This window comes from Cystoisospora suis (genome assembly GCF_002600585.1).
Source record: "Cystoisospora suis strain Wien I chromosome Unknown contig_1733, whole genome shotgun sequence".
Lineage (NCBI taxonomy): Eukaryota > Apicomplexa > Conoidasida > Eucoccidiorida > Sarcocystidae > Cystoisospora > Cystoisospora suis.
The window spans coordinates 11788-32001 of NW_027154533.1; the positions used below are offsets into that span (position 1 = coordinate 11788).

Sequence of the window (20214 nt, forward strand, 5' to 3'; positions counted from 1 at the left end):
GCGGAAAGGAGTAACGACGCTTCCGTTCTATAGAGATTCCAAGGGAGCACCTGGAGAAGTCGCAGCGTCGGTCAACTGCTGTCTACAACCTCGTCTTGCGACGGAGAGTGCAGATAGATTTCTTTTTTGCTGTTAGATAACGAAGAAATTGTCGTTAAGGAGCAATGACTGGGGACGGCCTTTGGTCCGTAGACAAAGCCGGGCGCAGTACCGTTGGAGGTTGCTGCGATTCCTCCGGACACAGGGCCGCGGGTCAACGTGATACGTCCGCCAGGTAGCCAAAGAGCTGTGCTTCGTGTCTAGCTAGCTGCGGGCGGCACCCCGCTTATTTTCGAAGAACCGGTCTGTGGTCGCCCGTGTCCGGTGAGCGTCTTGCAAAGACAGCAGCCAGGAAACGCACAACTTCTTGATTTGCTTCGTTTAGACTGTAGAGCTGCACTATGGCCTCTGAGTACGCCCCGTGCAGGATTGTGGAGAGCTTCTTTGCACTCGCGGCTGAAGCTGCAGAGTCGCCCTGTTACGCCGAGAATCAAATGGTCTCATCCCACCCATACTCCAGATTTTTTGTCGAGCTGTTGAAAGACTGAGCGGCCTATGTTCAAACGGGTTTTATGTCCTTGGTGTCTGCTCTGTACGAGGAATGTGGTAACTTATTTGTACCTCTGTGCGTAGTGGATTCAAGTAGTGTTCCCTCGAAGTGACGCAGTATCCTACATGCGAGTACCTTTACGTCCGATAAAAATTATGGGCTTTAAGCTCATGGATGCACCGCTAGCTTGAGCGTGCTGGAGCACCCCCTCGTAGAACGGGCTATCGATTTCGGTTCTTCAAATGTGCAGTCAAATGTCTCCCCTCGGGTTCCGGGGTCTTCGCCCCTTCACTCTTTTCTTCGTGCTTTACGGAATAGAGTTTTCCCACTGTGCATCCACTTGGGAGCCCACCAAACACGGTGTAAAGCCGCATGTGGCGGGGACGCCGGCGGACACATCCACGACTGCTTTTGAGGCGGCAGCCTTTCTGCAGCGCGGTGTCGCCTATAGTAGGTTCCTAGGACAATTGTCGAACCCTACGCCGCGAAGGAACGTTTTGCTCACCGGGCTGGACACAGGATTGCAGCCTCGGGCGTCCTCCGCAAAGGGGGTGACTGGGCAGAACATTCCCGATTTCCTAGCCCCAGTTAGGAGGCCGAGAACTGCCTCTGCTCCAGCCGGGGCGTCACGTCAGTATCCAATGTTAGCCCTGTTAAGAGGCGGCGCACCGGAAGCACTGCCAGGGGGAGGAAAATCTCCTCCTGGCTCGCCCGGTCCCGGAACTCCGAAGGCCCCTGAATGGATAGACATGTCAGCTATTCCCCGCGTGCATGAAGACAGGCTTCGCAAGGGCAAGAAAAACTTGGTACGCCTGGTCAAGCAACTTGTACCAGACATTGGACAAGCTGAGATGTCTTCTTTTCTTGAGAGAGCGACCGGGTTCAGGAGGTACCCGCTCCTTGATCGGCGAGCTCCACATGATGACAACGCAGCCGACCACGAGATCTGGCAGATTGGTGCCGTGGAAAAGTGGGCGCGACCCCACAGATTCAGAGAGTCTCCTTTCTCGGGGGCACTGTCTTCTTTCCCGGACACCCATGGCAGTGCGCTCTCTCCTACTAGCTTTGTCGAGTCCGCTAAAGCAGGAGTTGCACGGTGGACGATCAAGATTGGATGGGAAAAGGCAATGGAGTCAGCCTGGCCGAAGGGGGAACCGATCGTGGCGACGGACGGAGCCGGCAACAAGTTTAATCTGATACGAAAAAAGACGCTCGGTATGGGCTCGTTCGGTGCAGTGGTCCTCGTCGAGAGTCCTGAAGCGCCAGCCAGGGAATGGGCGAGAAGATTCGCGGTAAAAATTCCGTACACGTTCCGAAGTAATTGTGATGAGGAGTGCTGGGCGCAGTTGAAGCAGATGGCCAACGACGAAGACGAAACCAGGCAACTACTGCTTATGGCGGGGCGCAAGGTGAAGACTTTGTCGCCCGGAGCCTCCGATGACGAGATTCTCGCGTTTCTAGACAAGCAAGGAGTTCTATGTCCCCTGGATTTTTTGAGAATATTGAGCACACCGACAGTTTCGGACGCGCCGAGCACGTCGGAGAGGTTCGAGGTCCCGTCAGATGTGATCGAAAGCCCGGATGGCACGTCATTGTACTTCATGAATCACCTAACCGGGTTCCACGCTCTCGGCCCGGATCTCCACCATCTTCCGCCTGCTCAGCTCAACATGGACACACGCGCGTACATGGTGTACGCGCTGGTCAGACTCCTCGCCAAATTTCACAGCCTGGCCTTAACCCATAACGACCTCAAGCCCGAAAACGTCCTCATTCACCCCACTGGAAAGATGTATCTCACTGATCTTACTATGATGCAGCGAGCTTCTCCAGGTGTTCAAGTCCCATGTGGCAACTGCACGCCACTTTACCTTGACCCGCAAACTGCTACTTGCGCGGTGGTAGACTCGAGGAGGCCGCCCGATTTTGCTAGAGATGGGTGGGCTCTCGGTGTGATACTGTTCCAAGTGTTATGTGACGGTATGATGCCGTACAAGCTCGCGCAGTTAAGCCTTCAGAGTGACGACATACTAGCCTCAGGACACCCGGATGCTCCTCGAGAAGCTGCGGCAATGCTGTACAAAGCAATTGCCCCGTTCCGGCGGTCGGATTGGCACGAACGCCGCTGCAGAAACCATGGAGGTCTCCTGAACATTGCCAAAGCTCTGTTGGACATAGAACGAAGAGATCGATGGACACCTCTTAAGCTGGTGGAGAAAGTTTCCTTCTTCCGAGACGTGGAGGGTCTTGATGTGCCGTAAATCGGTTTTTCTTTGCTAGACCATTTGTGACGTGTACTGTTCTATCTGAAGGGGAGCCGCGACAGCTACCTGTACGAAAGGGGGAAGGCTATTTTTTTTGGCGTAAAGCCAAGCGGGGCGCGCTCGACCGGAACCGTGTAGCGACAACTAGCTCATTTCAAAAAAGCGTACCTTGAAGAGTGTCTTGTGCCAATGCGCCAGGTCACCGTACCCGGTCACTGGAGACGTATCTAGCTACAATCTTGGACTTCTGTGTGCGGGTGACGATCTGCCGGATTCCCGGTAGTAGACCTGATGTAAATTGAGGTCTCGAAGCCGACTCTCCTGCCTGAACGTGCGTCTGCCCAGCTGGCAGTTTGCCGTCATATTCTTCAGGTGACACTCATATAGATGCGTGTTGCAAGAATCAGCCTTGCCGTCACATGTATTGCCTGGCTTCCTGAGGACTGACTCTACGAGCTAAACCTTCGGAGTCCTTCATGAGCAGTGATATGCTCTCGCTCTGCGACCCATGGTCTCGCTTTGAACAGTGGTGGTTCCTAGACGAAGCTCTAACGTAATGAGAGCACCCACTTTCGGTCCGAAGGAACACGGAAGAGGACGTGGGGCCGCAGAGCTGTCCTCTGGCACACACACAACCACACCGAGGAGCGGGCGAGAAACTGGCATACCAGCAGATTCGCCCTGCGCTGCGCTCAGTCACGCAGGTGCAGTAGCGCAAAAGAAGGGGGGTAGGCACACCCTGCTTCCTGAGCTCCTCTGCCGTGGGCGGTGTCGGTGCAGAATTTGCACCCGTCCGCAGAACAGATGAAAAGTCCTGCGACAACGATACTGCATGGAGTCAGAGGTAAGATATTGGGTGCCGAAAACACACGCGGGTGAACAGCAGGTGGGATTTTGCAACAAGTCTCTGAGCGGCGGCGTTCTGGGTGTCGGCTCGGGAGCTGCACCTCCCCTACCGTTTGTGAGAATATGAGGCGGGCCGCCGTGTACGCTGAGGCAAGCACGTCAGACACGTTCGAAGTTGCTGTAGCTGTGTTCATGAATCCAAATGGCTTGCCATTTCCAATCCGAAGTCTGCTTTGAGGACTTTGCGTCCTGATCTTGCCACAGCGGTTATCTTGCAGCTGGTTCTAGGGCGCCCGTGCCTTCACCAGGTAAAGACCGGTCACGCTCATCCCAAACGTCTGGGGACCTGCCGTCAACGGCATCGACTTGGAGAATTCCCTCACTCACTTTACTGGAAGAAAATTCGGCCCCGGTATGATGAAAGCCGCTAGTCCACACGTTATCGCGCGCTGTCCCAGCTGTTCACCATTCTCTGCGATCAGCAGACCGCTCACTCTACGACCATCGGGTACGCCATCTGATTTCGCTGGAGACGGCCCCCCCTGTCGTCAGCAGCCCCGCCTAAGGGATCCAGCGTGTCATCGAGCTGTCCTTTCTCTCGAACTGCAGGATTGTCGTACAACGCCTGTAGGTACTGGGCTCGCGAGTTTGGACCCGCGCCGAAACTGCCAGCCCTTCACCGTACCAATTTGCTCGACGAGCCTGGGCGCTGCGTTACACCCCGCGACGCCGGAAACCCAGATGCCATTGCACAGTCCCCGGGCTCGCCCTCTAAGATGTGAATACACGACACATGGCTTTGTCGCAAGGCACTGCGCTAGGCAGCATTGCCGGTGGTGTGTCTATGGGGGAGCACAAAAGTGAAGGTAGAAGTTCGCCTCGAAGGAAAAATAGAGTACACATGCGTGAAGACACGGCTGCCGCTCGAGGGATTCACGAAATGCAGCGTCAGGGCCGGGTACGGTGTATCAACCCGGACCAGGGGTTCGATCTTGATTGCGTGATGACCTGAGTAAGTGCCTCCCCGGCGTGGCACTATTTGCCGGCGTGCGGACCCACGCCCTCGCCCCGGCTCCACTTCCGATACTTTGTCTCCGGCTGCGGCAGCCTCCTCCGACGATGTCAGCGGGGACGACGCACAGTGAAAATCAGGTACTATACAACTGAAGATGCACATGCTTGCAAGAAGCCGGTACGCTCTGTTGTTGTGGCAGTCGCGGAAAAGTGATGCCGGTGGCTGGCTTTGCACTACACGTATACTGACGGCAGGCTTACGCGGAGTCGACGCCTGTCGACCTGTGACAGTCTCTCTACAAAGAAGAAAGCAGCGTTCGAGAGAAACAAACTTTGCTGAAAAAGACACCTACGAAGGACCCACCCCCACCGCGGAGTGTATAAACGAAGGAACACTCTCCAAACCGCCAAGCCACATCATGTGCATCAGAGCCTTCGCCTGGTAAGCTGGTCCGTGTCTTCGGGGCGAGTAGACAGGCGGAACGCAGCGAAAGAGAAGGTGGCGGGAATGAAAAAAGCCGACAAAACGAGCCCGCAAGGCCGCTTTACGCAAGTAGCTGGAATGTTGCCTACTCGCTCAGCGGCTAACATCCGCAAAGCTAAGAGCCCGACGAATGGCCGTCGCCGAACTGTGTACGCCAACTCCAAAATGAAGGGAAGGGTGCCTCTGCAACTGCAGTGGGCGCCCTAAGAGGCTAGGCTTCATATAAACTGGGGGAAGGTCACGGTGACCGAGAATGCCCATTTGGTGGGCCCTCTGACCCGTCTACAGATGCCGGAGAACGATCGTCCTCGTTGCTCTCTACGAGGACCGTTCGGCCCCTGCAAGTGACTCCGGTTGCCGTCCGAGGAGGTGTGCTTCACGATGAATCACTAGAAGAAAAAAGGTGTGGCTCGTTTCAGCATTGACCATATGTGACGGCCCAGTATGGGGCCCTGCCACACTGTGCCCGAAACTAAAGGCAGTCGGGGTGAAACAGCGTTGCCGCTACTTAGCTGTTGAGCGATTGGCGCTAGCACCCATGCGTGTGACTCGCGCGGTTGCAGCAGGCGCCACAGCTGCCCGAGGAGAGAGTGAACCTGCTACGCAATCGGAGTGGTGCACCGGTGGCCAAGTCGCAGTCCCGCGTGCCGCCGCCCGGAGACAAGGGTAGAATTAAGTAAGGCGTCTTCCTTATCAGTTCAAAGACCCTTACTCCATTAACTCAAGCTTTCGATAGAAGAGGTTTTTTGTAGTTCCAGTACAACGTGGGCAGCTGTCGCAGCTGAGAACGGGCGGACCGTGGGGCAGAGCCGGGTTGCACTGGAGCGGTTAGCGGAATCAGTGGTCGCACCCCGGGGCAACGAGCTCACCCCAGGGCCCCCGCACACTCGCTGCCTCGGATACCACAAAAGCTGGATGGCCTGCAGGAGAAGTGATGTGCCCCCGAGAAAAAAACTTCCTCAGCGAGAAATGTGTTCCTGAGTTGGAGTGCGTCCACTCCCGTTCGTACTCCTTGGGAGCCGGGTGCTGGGATAGCCCGGTTAGTACTCCCTGGAGCTGCGTGCTCGGGTAGCCCCGATGCAGCGGTGCAGGCTCCGTAGTAGACTACTTAGTGGTAGTCCGTAGTGCTGCTCGTAGCCCGCTACACCGGGGAGGCGGAAAGAGAGACGCGACTCTCCCGATGCGTCGTGTTAGATCATAGCGAGAGACGGTGACGGAAGAAGAGAAAGGAAGGGTAGTTAGATCCTCTAAGAAATGAAGAGGAGTGCTCACCTTCCGCAGCAGATCAGGAACTCTCCTTAGTAGCACGCTAGCAAGCGGCAGGAGTTTGCTCGGGAAGAGAGCTCCGAGGTTGTCTCCGATCGTCCCGGGCGTGGAGGAGCCCGCACCTACCTATTTTCTATCTTTATGTGTTCTTATTGTGTGCTCTGAGACTTCTGGCCGTGAGACGACTTGCGTGAGCTGTTGTGCAAAGCTTGTCTGGGTTGAAGGGCGTTGAGCTTGGGCGCACAACATAGACGAGGAATGATTCCACCGGAGGTGTTTTGTTGCAGTGTGCCAGTGAGCTCAGCACATGCGGCGGGACTCTTTCGGCGTTTGGCTTTCACCGCAGTGTGCGGGGTTTGGCAACCCAGGTGCCCCCACGCACCGACTTTTACTGCAGTGGCTCTCAGCTGGCGCTGTCGAGGCCCTTCTTACACCTGTCTATTGAGCTTCTGACACGAGCGGGACAGTCGTCTTAGAGCGACTGCCACGCCGCTGCTTGCAGTGACTCGTGACTGTTTTACGCCTGGTGGCCCGCTATCAGTTTCAGCCTCGGACAGGGCGCTTGCGCAGAAGGCGCCCAGCCAAGCTGGCGGGACTCGGTCCGAAGAGCGCAAGTGATGGAAGTCATCGCGCGAAGTCCCAGTGTTTGTTTCTGTCCAAGCTTGCACACGAGCTGACTGCGGACGCTCGATACGTAGCATGCACCGCCCCGCGGTTTTGGGGGCCGGAGCGGCACGGGGTACGAGTGCAGGCAGTCACGCCAACAGGTTGGTGATCCTATTGAAGAAATGAGATATAAGGTTGAGGCATGCCGTCTATCAGACGCACAAGCCGTCCTTAGACGCCCCTGTTCAAAAATTCCACTGTGCAATACAACTCCTCCCTGCCTGGGAGCTCCTTTTCCCGGTTCGTTCGGGACACGGATCAGGGCTGCAAGTCGGACGAAAATTTACTTTTTGCAGTGCCATTTTTCAAGCAGGTTATGGGCTCTCGTGAGCCCTCCGCTTTCAGCCCACGCGGCAATGCCGCTCTTGCTCCGAGATCATACTCCTCGGATGGAGAACCCAGACCTGGGCTGAATACTGACCCGATTCCCAGCGCCTCATGTCTCGGCCATTTTGATGCTTGCATGCGACGGAGACACGGGTTGTGGGGGGCAGCACTTTACATCAGCGCATTTACAGCTAGACGACTGCAGCTGGCGTCACCACTTGGAAAAAAACGGCGGCCACATGTGACCGCCGCAACTATTCCGGCCTTCTGCTCGAACTGACGGAAGAGGGATTTGTCTGGATATGCTGGCAGGTTTGCTTGCCTCTCCAACTGGATAGCCACTTTGACTCCTCGGCCGCACTGTTTACCCACGTGGCGCGAGAAAACGGTTGCCCCTTCCCTTTGTGCGCGGCTTCTGCGCGGGATGTAACCAGCATAGCGTCCAAGATTCTTGGAAGTGCGACTGCCACAGCTAGCGAATGTTTCCAGCCGAAACCACTTTCACCACTCTGTAGTCCTGACTTCCCTGGTTCCTCAAGCACGGTCCAACCCACACGAGTGGGCGGTCTCACGTAGTGCCCTCAGTTCTTGTCGGTAGACCGCACCCCTCCTCCCACTACACACTTCCTGTATGCTCACGACTCTATCAGTTTGTGGCACGGGAATTACCTGATCCGTGGGGCCCTACCCTAGCAATCATGCCTTGGACGTCGTCCGACTCCTTCGCCTTCATCTCGGGAGACCCCACAGTAAACCGTGAGCAGAGAAAAGAAATCGAAGAAGATAACGATTTCTTCCTGACGCACCGCTCACGTCCGCTACCGAGCTCTCCCCCCCCGCATCCCTCCCTACGATCCTCACCAGCTAGCCCAGCCCAGCAAAGTGTTGCAGTCGCCTCAGAAGAGATTCAGCGGGAATCGCCTACCGAAAAGAGGGAATCCAACTGCGCGGACGGGTCCCAAGACACAGACACGGTAGGACGGACTCCAGTTCAGGACAGTCAAGCCCCTCTGTCTCCCACAAGTCACCAGCGGCGGCCGTCTTCCGATGGGGGCGCTCAACACGAGGACGTTGAGGAAGATGAGCTTGCAGACGATGCGGAGGACGGTGACGGCTGCCGTCAGCGAAGAGACACCAGATCTGCATCCGTCGCAAGGCAAGAGAGAAGCACACGTACAGGCCGACACAGCATTTGTTCAGTAGAGAGCGCCGTCAGAGGGCTTTCGGACGATACACCGCCATCAGGACTGTCCCCCCGCCAGATACTTCTGAATGACCTGCGTGATATCAAAGACGGGGACGACCGTTTCCAGAGAGTGTACTCTGCTCTGGTAGATGCCTGCAAGTCAGCAGGCGCCTTATGGGAAGATCCCAGCTTCTGCGCGTCGCCCGAAGCTCTGTACAAGGTACGACATCCTTTCGAGTTCTTGGCACCGGCAGACAGGACGGACTGAGGGCGCAGGGGCAGCGAAAATGTGAGATATCACAAGGCGTGCTGCCGTAGCACTCTCAGCATCAGTCAAAAAAGTGGACACAGACTCCTCCGGATCCGAGAAAGCGCTTCCGCAACCTCAGGGTATTGTGACTTCCCTCTTAGCCAGCACGGTAGCGGTGTGCCCGCCGTGTGTCACGGTCGGCCATGCATTCTGATGGGCTTCTCGTCATCACCCTTCCCTTTCATGTATTCAGCGCTTTGGCACGGGGCCAGCACTTGATCCAGGATGATCTGTGTGTCGCTTGCACGCAGGCCCCTATCATTCCTCCCTTTCATCTGTTCAGCGCTTTGGCGCAGGGTGGCACTTGACCCAGGGTGATCTATGTGTCTCTTGCACGCAGGTCCCTAGCCGTCTCCCATCCTACGCAATTGCCGGACAGGCTCCAACCTCTAAGGGGGATACACATCAAGCGCCACGATGGGTTAGAGCGTGCGGAAACTCCCCGGCCCTTGCCCAGCAGCGATTCGTCTTCTTCAGCTCGCGGCGACCGCCTTCGACAATCCAGCAGGGGCAGCTGCCGGATACGAATTTCACTGGAGCTCTCTGCGCCCTGGTGGCTTCTTGTCCAGGCGTACTGCGCAGAATGATTAGACATGCTGACAGGTGGCGGTGAGCCTCTCCCAAGTGGTTCTACGGTGTCGGCCTGAGATACTTATCAGCCGGCATTGCTTACGAGTGAACACGAGTCCTGGCTATAGAAACGATGAGCGATTATCACTGTCACCCCCGTTTACACCACTCCTTCTTGCAAGATCTCTCCCCAGCTCTCGGGTCACATAGGAACACTCCACGACAGACTGTCTGCCTCTCTTCTCATTCGGCTTTGAATTCATTCACTAGAAGAGAACTCCGCAGAAGTCGGAGTGCCGCTGCAGAACTGGAAACGGAAAAGCCACGTCTCAAATTTTGCCCACTCCGTCAGCAATACAGGCTGTTGCTCCGTGCGTCCAGAGAACACGGCCTGGTTGGATTTTGCTTCTACGGTCCTCTGGGTGAGTGGCAGCGGTTCTTCATCGACACTCTACTTCCATCCAGCAGGCCAACAGACACTCTTGAAAGCTCTCAAAGTGGTCCTGGCGCTCCGCAAGCCGCGGACCTTAGTGACAGTCTCCCAGCTGACGAGAAGTCGATGTCTCCCGAAGAAGCCGAGGCGCCAGGAAATACCAACGCATCCGTCCGACGAGCGAATCAGCACACCACCGCTCGACCGCCTGCGCCACACGACAAGCACGACCGTCATCGGAATACGATCTTCACGTCACCGATTCAGTTTGGATTCCAACCAAAGACTAAGCAGCCGAGCTCCAAGAAGCAAAAAAGCCGTGAGAGGTATCCCGAGAGTGAAGACCTTGCCCGAGACGGCGGCGGCGGCTTTCCACGCAGTGAGGCACGCACTCTAGTAACAGGACGTCGTGGACGACTGGGAGACACCGAGGATGCTGTTGGAAGAGCTGTGCGACTCTCAGCGGAGCCAAGTGAAGAATCCAGGGAAGAGATGACTGACGGGGAGGGCGTTGAGGAGCTCTGTCTACTGTGGGTCCCCTACACAAAGACGCCCGCTGCACCTCTGGTCGGACGAGAAGTTTTTTCTCTGTGCCGATCAGCGAGAGTCATGTAGAATAACTCTTCTCGTCCAGCTGCCATCCGCTGCTTCACACGACAGAGACCCTTCGAGTGAGAGAAAACCTCACAGCCCGGTCGCTGCAATGAACTTTAGCATTAGTATCTTAACCGCAACATGCGTACTGAAAGAACTGCTTCCGAGGTTGTACTGGGAAACAAACTCACAAGTGATCTGGGGCCACTGGCACACCACTGGCTTTCTCTGCGATTTCCCGCACGTTTTTTTCTTGTAGGTACAGCAGCTGTAATCAACCGGAAGAAATGTGGCTGCCGCTCATCGAGAAGGCGTATGCTAAGTTTGTTGGGTCATACGAGGCCATATGTGACAAGTGCGTGAACATCTCCTCATCACATGATCTGTTGAATGAGAAGACACCTTCGCTCGTGCTGTGACAGCGTGCGAACCTCCATCCGGCTGTCCGTGACCCTCACGGGCCTCTGCGGCTTGCTGTGCGGATGCCAGTTAGGACTGGTCGTGGCCTCTGCCTGAGCCGAGTGAACAGGCGCGCACAGAATGGCACTCGCCACAAAGACTGAGTTTGGGTTTTCCACCTTGCTAGAACCGCTTTGGCCAAGGCGACCGAGACCTCACCCGCCCGATGTTGTGCAGAGCAGCGCACCGCTCTATACCGAGGTGTGGTCTTTTGTCGGCCTCTTTGTACAGAAGCATTACAGACATTCTTGTTGACCTTACTGGAGGCGCAGGTCAGCAGCAAACCGTTTCCACGGTAGGAAAGCGACGTCGCCTGCGGCGGCGGCTATGTCGTGTTTCGGTCCGGTTTGTCAAACCGAGCACTAATCATGGTCTTCCAATAGTCCCTTAGGAATGCTTGCACCACAGAGCTAAAAACTGCTTTCAGCTCAGTACCGCGAAAGTGGAGTCACCCTAAGAGTGGGTGCAGAGAGAATACCTCTGCTGGGTAGGAACACGTCGGGGTTCCCGGCCCGCGTCGACGTCGAACTAGCAGGCAAACAGGCAGTGCGTGTGAGCCAGAGCGTTGCCTCTCAGGCGAGGAAGTCAGTTTCAAACAGGTTGCCAATGAGGGTGTGGAATCCTTATGGAAAGTGCTATGCAGGTGGGTGACTTGTCTCAGTACCCGTGCTTAACACTTCGGGAATTCCGTACTGAGATGCTGATCTAAGCTCACTCCACCAGCTTGCATTCCTAACGACGACACGGGATGCCAGGCACTGCCAGCGATCTTGAAGCCTTCAGAACGACGGACGCATGTAGATTTTGGGACCCGGACTCGCAGTCTACTTCACGAGTTGCCACCGCCCTTGTCCGCGACGTGTGTGTACTCCTGGGCCTGCCGGAGGATCTGGATGGCCCGTCGGTGTCAATCCATTGAGTGTCCCTAACTGTCTGGCTGCGGTCAGCAGCGTTACCGAACGTCACTCATCGTCACGGTTGTCAGCGTGACGGTCCTTTCAGCTGCAGCGCCATGGGGGACGTGGTTATGGTTGTTACTACTGGAGACAGGGGCAATCTGCGCCGAAGCGCAGCAACTGGCGGCCCCTCAGATGCTTCCCCCGCAGTGGCAAGCCCAGAAATAACGAGGGACAACATTCTACTGGACAGGCCTTACTGCATTCTGGATGTAGTGGAGGTTAGGAAAAACCCCTTGGCAGCTCGCAGCATACGCTTAGAGCGAAGCAGATGTGAACGGAGCACAGTCCGCCAGCAGAGCAAGGACCTGTACAATAAGGTTTTCCCAGGGAGGCGTAGAACACCTGTTATGACGGTCCGCCCGGCCCGACAATGCTGTACATAGACTCCGGTGCTGTGGCTCCAGCTTCATCTGAGTGCGGCAGAAGTGAACGGACCGAGGTCAGGACCACTCTGCACTGACACACCAGCACGGGCTGGAAAATGTGCTTCGGCGAAACCTGCTGATTCTATATGTGCTGCGTTGGGACTTCAGTCAGAGGCAATCAGGCTTGTGCGCCTCTTGAACCCGTGGGGCCAGCCGGTTTGGCGAGGAGAATTTTCGGATTATCATCGCATCTGGAGCAAGTATCCTGGTACGTGGACAACCGTTGTTAGCAATGTGGAGTCGAGAAAAAGCCCCAATGAGGCCGTCCCCGCTACGGCTGTTTTCTCAGCTATTCCTGCAACAGCGCCAAAATGGCTGACTGACAGCTTGGGGAGACACTGCATTGCCCGCCTTGTTGAAGCCGAACAGCCGGCTGGGACGATGCTCTGCCAGGATGGAGTCAGCCGGTCTTTCCTTTAGTCCACCTTTTCGGAACGAGAATAAGACCCTGGCACTAGCGTGTGTAGCACTTTGTCTTCCTGACAATATACTGCCTTCCCAGAATCAGTAACACGAGTAGGTTCACTCGTGTGCGGTTGATACAAACAGACAACCCCTTTGCAACTCAGGAACAGTGCATCAGTCGCCTGTGGCTCTAGGGGGCTGACAGGAGAAAAATTGTGGAATCAGCAGCTGGTGATTCCCTTAGACAGCGTGTTTGTGCTGTACGACTGGGAATACATCGCTCTTGTATTCGCTTGTGACCACCGCAGTTCCACGAGTGGACAGGACAGCGACTCAACCTCGACAGCTGGCCAGCAATGTCTCCTTCCGTCTTTCGCCTGTGGACAGATTTGAAAGACAAACTAAATTACCGGTTTGGGCAGGAGCCAGGTGAGTAACCCTCCATCCGGCAGGAGCCCAGCTCAGCCGTTTGCTAGGACCCTGGCGCCGCCCTTACACCACCAAGAGCGAAGGCTAGGACGTCTGACTCGTTGCGAGATCGCATAGCTCTCAATTTCCAGGCACAGCCATGTGTGTTTCTTCAAAATGCTCAGCGGGGGGGGAGTCCGGACAGGGCTGTAAATATCTGAGCAGCAAACGGCAACCCCAGTCTCTGGTCGGGTCTCGTTTGCTGCACACCGCTCCCGGTCAACTTGCGGCTTGTCTCCTGGGCAGGTACTTTCTGGATCAGGTTTGAGGATTTTGCTCGAGTGTTTGACAGCTTGAAGTTGTGCTATCTCTTCGACTCTCTCGCCGAATCATCCAGAATCCCCAGTAATGTGCGTTCTTTCGCAAACGGCGCTCGAGTCACTACAGTTCCTAGCGCGGACAGAGTCGGTCCAGCTCCGGCGGGAAGTTCTGCGTACGAAGGAACAGACGAGTATATATTCGCCTTCCAACATGCCAATGAATGGAGGGGCAAAACCGCCGTGGGTCTGCCGCGCTGCTGGTCTGCCAAGTACATGAGCCGCGCTAGGGCAGTCAGCAGCTTCGGAGCTCTGAGGTGCGTCACCTGGAGCAGGATTCGAGAGGACACGAATCAGCCACTGCAAACCACAGAAGGCGGATTGCAAAAACTGACTGTGTGGGAAGGTCGCCTACAAAAAGGCGGCTTGTACAGCTTGTTGGGAGACAGATCTCGTCCTGTCCGGGACGCTAATCTACTGCATCGTCATGCACCAGTCCGAGAAGCTCCTCTCACCTAGCGTGACCCAGCACTTTCACACTGGATGCACCTGTGGGACCCACTCTGAACTGCATTGATCGGTGTTTGTTCCTCCACAAACAGAGGCTCTTCTAAGGTCGCGGTTCCCTCGAGCCGGCCGACAGAGGTTGGTCTGGTGAGTGGCGGGACCGGCGACGCCAGTCCGGGCAGTCTTGTCTGCGACGCTTCGGTGCGCGCCGCCACTTCTGCCGAACAAGCAGCTCTACCATTTCCGGTGACTAAGGATGCAGACATGTTGGGATCTGAAAGCGTTCGGCCTGCTCCGGCAGCCGAGGCATCAGCTACAGGAGCTTCTGGAGCTTCTCAAGACAGCTGTGGCGGCCCGGCTGATGGCCCTCAGAGAGCGGACGGATCACATGCTGTGGCCGCCGGAGCTCCCGCCTCGCAGAGACACTCAGTCCAGAGGAAACCATGTGGAGCTCCACGGTCTGAGAGTGGGCGACAGCCACGCGACTCGCTGCCTCCGCAGCCTTGCAGCATAGTCGGCAGGGTGGGGGGCACCTCCTGCGTTGTCCAAGAAATTCTGCACGAGCCGGACTGCTGCTGGGTCAACGCTCCAATGTACCTCATCACCCTCCCAACGCCCGAGCAGGTCGTGGCAGCACTGACGCCAGCTGCACCAGAGGCAGGAGACGAGTGCGGGAAACGTCTTGGAGAGGCGGAGCCGACGGGTGAAAATGCTGAGCATCAAGGAGCCCGCAGCGGCAAAAGGGGAAGCATAAACAACAGAAGCACTGAAGTCGGGGTTTTTATCAGTTTGATGCAGGTGGTAGAAGCTGACGTGGCACGGACCCCGCTCGTCCCCACAAGCTTTGCCCTGTTTGACGCTCCCCAGGTCAGTTTTGTAGGCTTGCGTACCCGGACCCAGTAATACGTGTATGGCTGGCGCCTGCTGCACCTAGGCCCTCCAGTGTACCGCCTAGGAAGGGGTGGCTCTGTAGTAGTGTCCGATGCGGACGAGCAAATGCGCTTCCGTGTAAGCGTAGAAAGGCTGCTTCTTTCTTTAGGATTTTCAGCCCTGCATCAGAAAGGTGACGTGCCTGGCAAAGAGCTCCTTGGCTACTTTCTGTGAGCGCAGGTTGACACATTGAAGAACCTCAAACCTGGGGTGCCTGCGTACGGACAGGGCTACACCTGTTGCAGCAGTGGAGGCTGTCATCCCGGTTTTTCTTGCAGGCCCCCTACCGTATTTGGGAGTGCGATGGCTCCCGTTGCATTCTGCGAGCGGTTCCGCCAGACCACACTGAGAGTCTTCCGAACAGCGGCACAAGTGGCGATCCCGACGCAACCTGTCCTCTTGCCGCCTCCACAGTCAGAGTGGCGCCTTCCCGCGAAGTCACTGCAAAGTGCAGGCTTTGCACTCGCGTTCCCTCTTGCAAAGGGGGTTCATCAATCACCGGCACGGCTGGAAAGTGGAGACCAGCTTTGCGCGCACGGACGGACGGACAACAAGCTGGTGGCAGGTCGCCCCGAGGGCTTGGGGATGGAGGTGACAAGCGCCAGGAAGGATGCAGTGCCGGCCCGAACTGGCTCCCAGCAGGACGAAAGTTGCTTCTTGTCTGTTATCAGAATGTTAGCCTAGATAAAGTAAAAGCCTGCGACCGAGAGTTCGTCCTGAGGATTTTTGCGACTGTACCGGTGAGAATGCCCGAGTCGTTGAGGGCTTCACGCCACGACTTCGAGCGCACTGGTCGTAGTACGATCAGGGCGGGAGTATTTGCTTCACGCCGGGCTGTGTTCTTAGCTGCTGGTAAGAAGCGAGTCGGGTGAGCGGGCGTTGGGTCGCGCCCCTCACATCTGGACACGTACGGCAAGCGATGCGGGCGACCGTGCTTTTTAGGCTTTCACAGACAAGCCCTCTTGAGAAATATGTTAGCAGTAGTCCAGAGGTGTCGCTTTGCGTTGTTCCGCTGACTGCGTAGCTACTAGTGCACCCGCTACCGCTCCCCCACGAGGAAGCCTTCCGGGGTTCCTGGAATATCCTGACGGCGGGTAAGTCCGCAAGTCTTCAGTTACACCACGGGCACCTGTTCATTCGTCCTGGCGAGGCGGGCAGCCGCTTGTCGGGCGTGCTTGCCAACGGAGGTGTCTTCCTGTTCGGCGCAACAGGAAGGCTGCGAGTCGAAGCGGATGCCTTGCTGGCTCGTCGTGGCTCCGCGAAGCTCCAACGCCAGGAACCAGCGTGCCCCAACAGTGTCGTGTTGTGACCAACGACTAACCTGCAGGAGGCCGTCTTCTTCAGGAGAACCTGACTCACCGGTTGGCCGTGAATAGTTCCTGGGCACTCAATCCCCAGTATGTTTTCTTTCTGGATCCCAGGTAAGAAGTGATCGGCGTGGCACGAAAAAGGCACGTACAAGTTAAAACTATTATAATTCGTAACTTGCTTCAGTTTGCCCGCAGGTGTTGTTGGCAGCCGCCAGCAGGCGTACCAGGCAGCTACAGGGAACCTTCTCTCGCTGTGTGTTGCCTGCCGTGTCGGGTTCGGTCCAGCATTTCCTTCAGTTCTGAAGGCTTTCAATGTGAAGAAGCTGTTCATCGATCCTTGCTTTCAGATACCGTTTCACAACGATCAGAATGAAATTAGAACGAATCCAGACAAAGAAGCGCCGAGAGTCCTCGAAGGTGGGCGATGGTGCCAGATGAGGAGGAATATGTACGGTCTCTCCCGACGGCACGGCTTACAAAAAGTCCGAGGGGTCTGAGTGGCGAGAGCGGTTGAGTGAAGGCATTCCACACTGGAGTCCTCTCAGTTGTCAGACGCCTGTGCCTCCCCGGGCAGCCCCCCAGCAGGTCTGAATCTGGACTGTGTACCTTTCTCCTGCGTTCACAATTCGTCTCCCCCCCTTGCCTACAATGTGCTAGCAGAGGCACACTCCCGGAGGTGTTTATCACGCCCTGTCCACATTCCCCTGTCGGGCCTGTCCCAATAATTCCCGAACAGATTGGACTCTTGCTGTCTCGGCTCTTCTCAAGACGCTGCTATGGCCAAGCACGACTCGCAACGACCTGTACCATCAGCGACCCAAGTAGCCCCTCCCGGGAGTCCGACAACTCCGATACAGCAGCCAACAGTCGAAGGTTAGTGCGGAAAATGCTCGAAACGAAAGTGCCTGCTCTTCATCCTGCTGCAGGAGTCCGGACGACAGCGACCAGAGGGCTCCGTTCTCGCACGGGCACAAACTGTTTTTGCTTCGTCCTGGTTTAAGTCAATGAAGGATGCGATCCGCCCCCATGTTGTGACGGTGACTGCGTCTCATATATGCCGTCAGAGCTGCGGTCAGCCCTGGTGGGCCAAAGACTCCGGAAACCTCGCAAGCCGTTGCTCCTCCTGGCCCCGACAGTGAATACTCCTACGAAGGCACTCGCCTACGCTATATTCGGCCGAAGTTGCAAGTAAGGGAAAAGCCATGACGTGTGCGACGACTGAGCCGCTACTCTTTACCTTCGCATTCCTTCTCGCCCTAGGTGAACCGCCTCCCCCGAAGTGGGGATGGAGCCACCCAGGAGTGAGCGCGACAGTCTTTTTGCGATCTCTCCCCGTGGCTCGCTCTTTCACATTAGGAAGCAACCCTTGAAGGCGGAGAGCGCCCCCCTCCTTCGCCAGTCTCAGCATTGCACCAAGCTGTGGATTTTAGCTGCTGTTATGTGACAACAGGTACCTGCAGATGAATGGCACGTTGAAAGCACCTATACCTCCGACGACACCGCCTGCATCCACATCCGACTTCCAGCGGTCGAGGTACTCAAACGCGAAACAGAAGGCACTTGATGAAGATTCCTCCGTCAAGACCCAGGCGGCGATATGTTTGGGGGCCGTGGGGGGTCCCCCCCCTGACTCCAGTTGCTTTTCTCGGCCAGCGTGTACACCCCTCACAGACTCCCTGGAGTCTCTCACGCGATAAGCAACCCTTAGCAGGCGCTGAAATGAAGAGCCGCACCGACGGAGCCCCCGCGCAGGCAGGTAGCACCTCAGTGCAGCCCTATAGTTCACGCGGACTCGCGCCGCAAGTGAACGGGCTACTAGGCGTTCCCTGGGTTGATCGTAGGATCTACCGTGGTGTCCACTTCGCAGGCAATGACTGCTACTGAGAGATGGTTCGTTCTTGGTTCTGGATGTGCACTCAGGATCCGTTTGTTGTCGTCCCCTCGGTCTCAGAGAAAGGAAATCGAGGGGCATTCAGGTTACACATCTTCAGTGACAAGCCACTGAAGGTACTGATTCACATGAAGGGCGAAAGAGGGCGAAGTAACCTCACGTTGGGCGCTGAAATTTTCCCTGCGGTCGCCCGAGGTACAGTCCGAGAGGAGCCGGACACAGCCGACGTTCGTTGCATCCCCGTAGTAGTCAGCACCTGGAGAGCCTTTGAACCTTGGATCTCTGTCTATCTATATCTGCCTATCTTTATCTATCCATCTGTATCTATCTATATCTATCTAGCTTTAATCTATCCATCCATCTCTCAAACCTATCAGGGTATGGATAGTGAGTAGCGGCGTGTCGGCGTGCCCCGATGGACAGTCCCGTCTGGGGTTCTTTTGAAGAAACCCGAAAGCTCTCAGGAAGTTGAGGAACACCGGGATCGTCGCTGCTCGGCATTGCACGAAATCCCGGCGTCCGCCCGTGCAAGAACAAGCTCAGCGACGTTTCATGACAATATCATCAAAGAATATCCCAAATTCCTGTGGTCTTTTCCTCCCTCCTCAGCAAGTGATTGACCTCAGCAAGGCTCCAAACTTCCTCTTCGCCGGGCGTTGGACGCCTGACACTGCGGGTGGAGCTCACCTGTTCAGCAGACAGTTGCGAACCCCAGAGCTGCGTGCCAAGCCTCTTGCGTGCCGCACTCAGGACAAAATCGGTAGGGATGATCGTCGCCTCCCCAAGGCTGCTCGGGCTGCATTGCTAACAGTCGAACACTGCTGCCATTTCGTGGGAGGGTGGACGCGCCGCGCCTCGGCTGCAGCATCACGCGAGCCTAAGTCGGATATGTCCTCGCAGGTGGTCGGGAGCTACCCAGAGATCCCTCTAAAGTATTCGCCCTGACTAAGCTGCAAGCTTCACCGAACGTGGTGGAAACAGAAACAGGGAGCTTCCACGAAAGCGGCCCTTCATCTGCGCCGTCTAGCCCGATGGCTAGAAAAGAGGACAATTCGCCAATCAGCGAGACAAGAACGGGCGGCATCAAAGCCGTGGGGGCAGAGGAAAGACCACAGTCCAAGTTCTTACAGCAGCCCCCTGCGACAACGGTGACAGGGCGTCTCCAGGCGGACAACCGAGTATCTCGAGCTCGAAACAAGTTGTCCGCGTCGTTATGCTGGGAGAACAACCCATGTTACCTGCTCACAGTCGAGGACGAGGTGCACCTAGACATCACGTTGAGCCGTGCCGAGGAGAAGTGGAGAGGCGCGTGTGAGCAGGTTAGCACACCCCTCGATTGCAAGCTATGGGGGATCGGCGGCGCACGCATAGATAAGTTCAGTAGCGGATTGACTTCAGCGCCCTGGTCCTTCGACTCAACATCTTCCTGAGACTCTCACCTGCCTGCCGAACCGTTCTCTGCTTACGCCTTGCTCGTGCAGCGAAACGAGCAGCAACGCCGTGTAGGCTTTAAGAAGTTCTTCAGGGGGACCAGTTCACTCTCGGGTCTCGTAGTCCACTCCTCATCAGCCGTTCAAACAACAGTGCACCCGTGTCTTCTTGTGTGCGGGCTGCTGCACAGGATCTCATGGGGAGCTCGATGGCAATATACCTGCTTAGTGGGACAACCGTGTCAACACAGGCTATCGTCGATTACACGCCTTTTGTTGTAAGCGCTTCCACTATCCCTCCACAAAATAAGGAGACCGGATCGGTGTCTGGACGCGGGAAGCACAAGAGTGCCAGCTAGCTCTATGCTAGTCGAGGAACCCGCTCGGTGCGCATACCTTCTGAATCGTATAGGTGGACTGGGAGGTCTCATTCTCGGCGGTCCTGAAACCTCGTGAGGGCACCCTTAAGAGTGACTACCTCATCGTCCCTTGCACGTACAAGGTACGGTCTGTTGCGTCTCCCTTTGGGCCGCCATCGAAGCTTACCCTGATCGTCCGACTACTCGCCTGCCTGCCCGGCAGCCGATACGGAAGCAGTACACAGTTTCGTTCTTGGCTTGAGTG

General features: G+C 56.3%; 2 protein-coding genes across 2 annotated transcripts; one reads left to right on the top strand and one right to left on the bottom strand.

The window, feature by feature from the left end:
- Positions 1-320: 320 nt before the first annotated feature.
- On the top strand, positions 321-3158 carry CSUI_003834 (rhoptry kinase family protein rop28). The gene has a single exon (XM_068064029.1). The coding sequence runs from the start codon at positions 832-834 to the stop codon at positions 2848-2850; it is 2019 nt and encodes a 672-aa protein (XP_067923992.1). The 5' UTR covers positions 321-831; the 3' UTR covers positions 2851-3158.
- Positions 3159-3380: 222 nt separating this feature from the next.
- Positions 3381-5972, bottom strand: CSUI_003835 (uncharacterized protein). Its single transcript, XM_068064030.1, has 2 exons — positions 3911-5972; positions 3381-3473 (listed from the first exon to the last, which is right to left on the bottom strand). Exon 1 carries the CDS (start codon positions 4874-4876, stop codon positions 4517-4519), a length of 360 nt encoding a protein of 119 aa, XP_067923993.1. The 5' UTR covers positions 4877-5972; the 3' UTR covers positions 3381-3473; positions 3911-4516.
- Positions 5973-20214: the final 14242 nt, after the last annotated feature.

Excerpts from the sequence above, each read along its gene's own strand:
- CSUI_003834 (XM_068064029.1), top strand. The coding sequence starts at position 832 with ATGTGCAGTCAAATGTCTCCCCTCGGGTTCCGGGGTCTTCGCCCCTTC.
- CSUI_003835 (XM_068064030.1), bottom strand. The coding sequence starts at position 4,876 with ATGTGCATCTTCAGTTGTATAGTACCTGATTTTCACTGTGCGTCGTCC.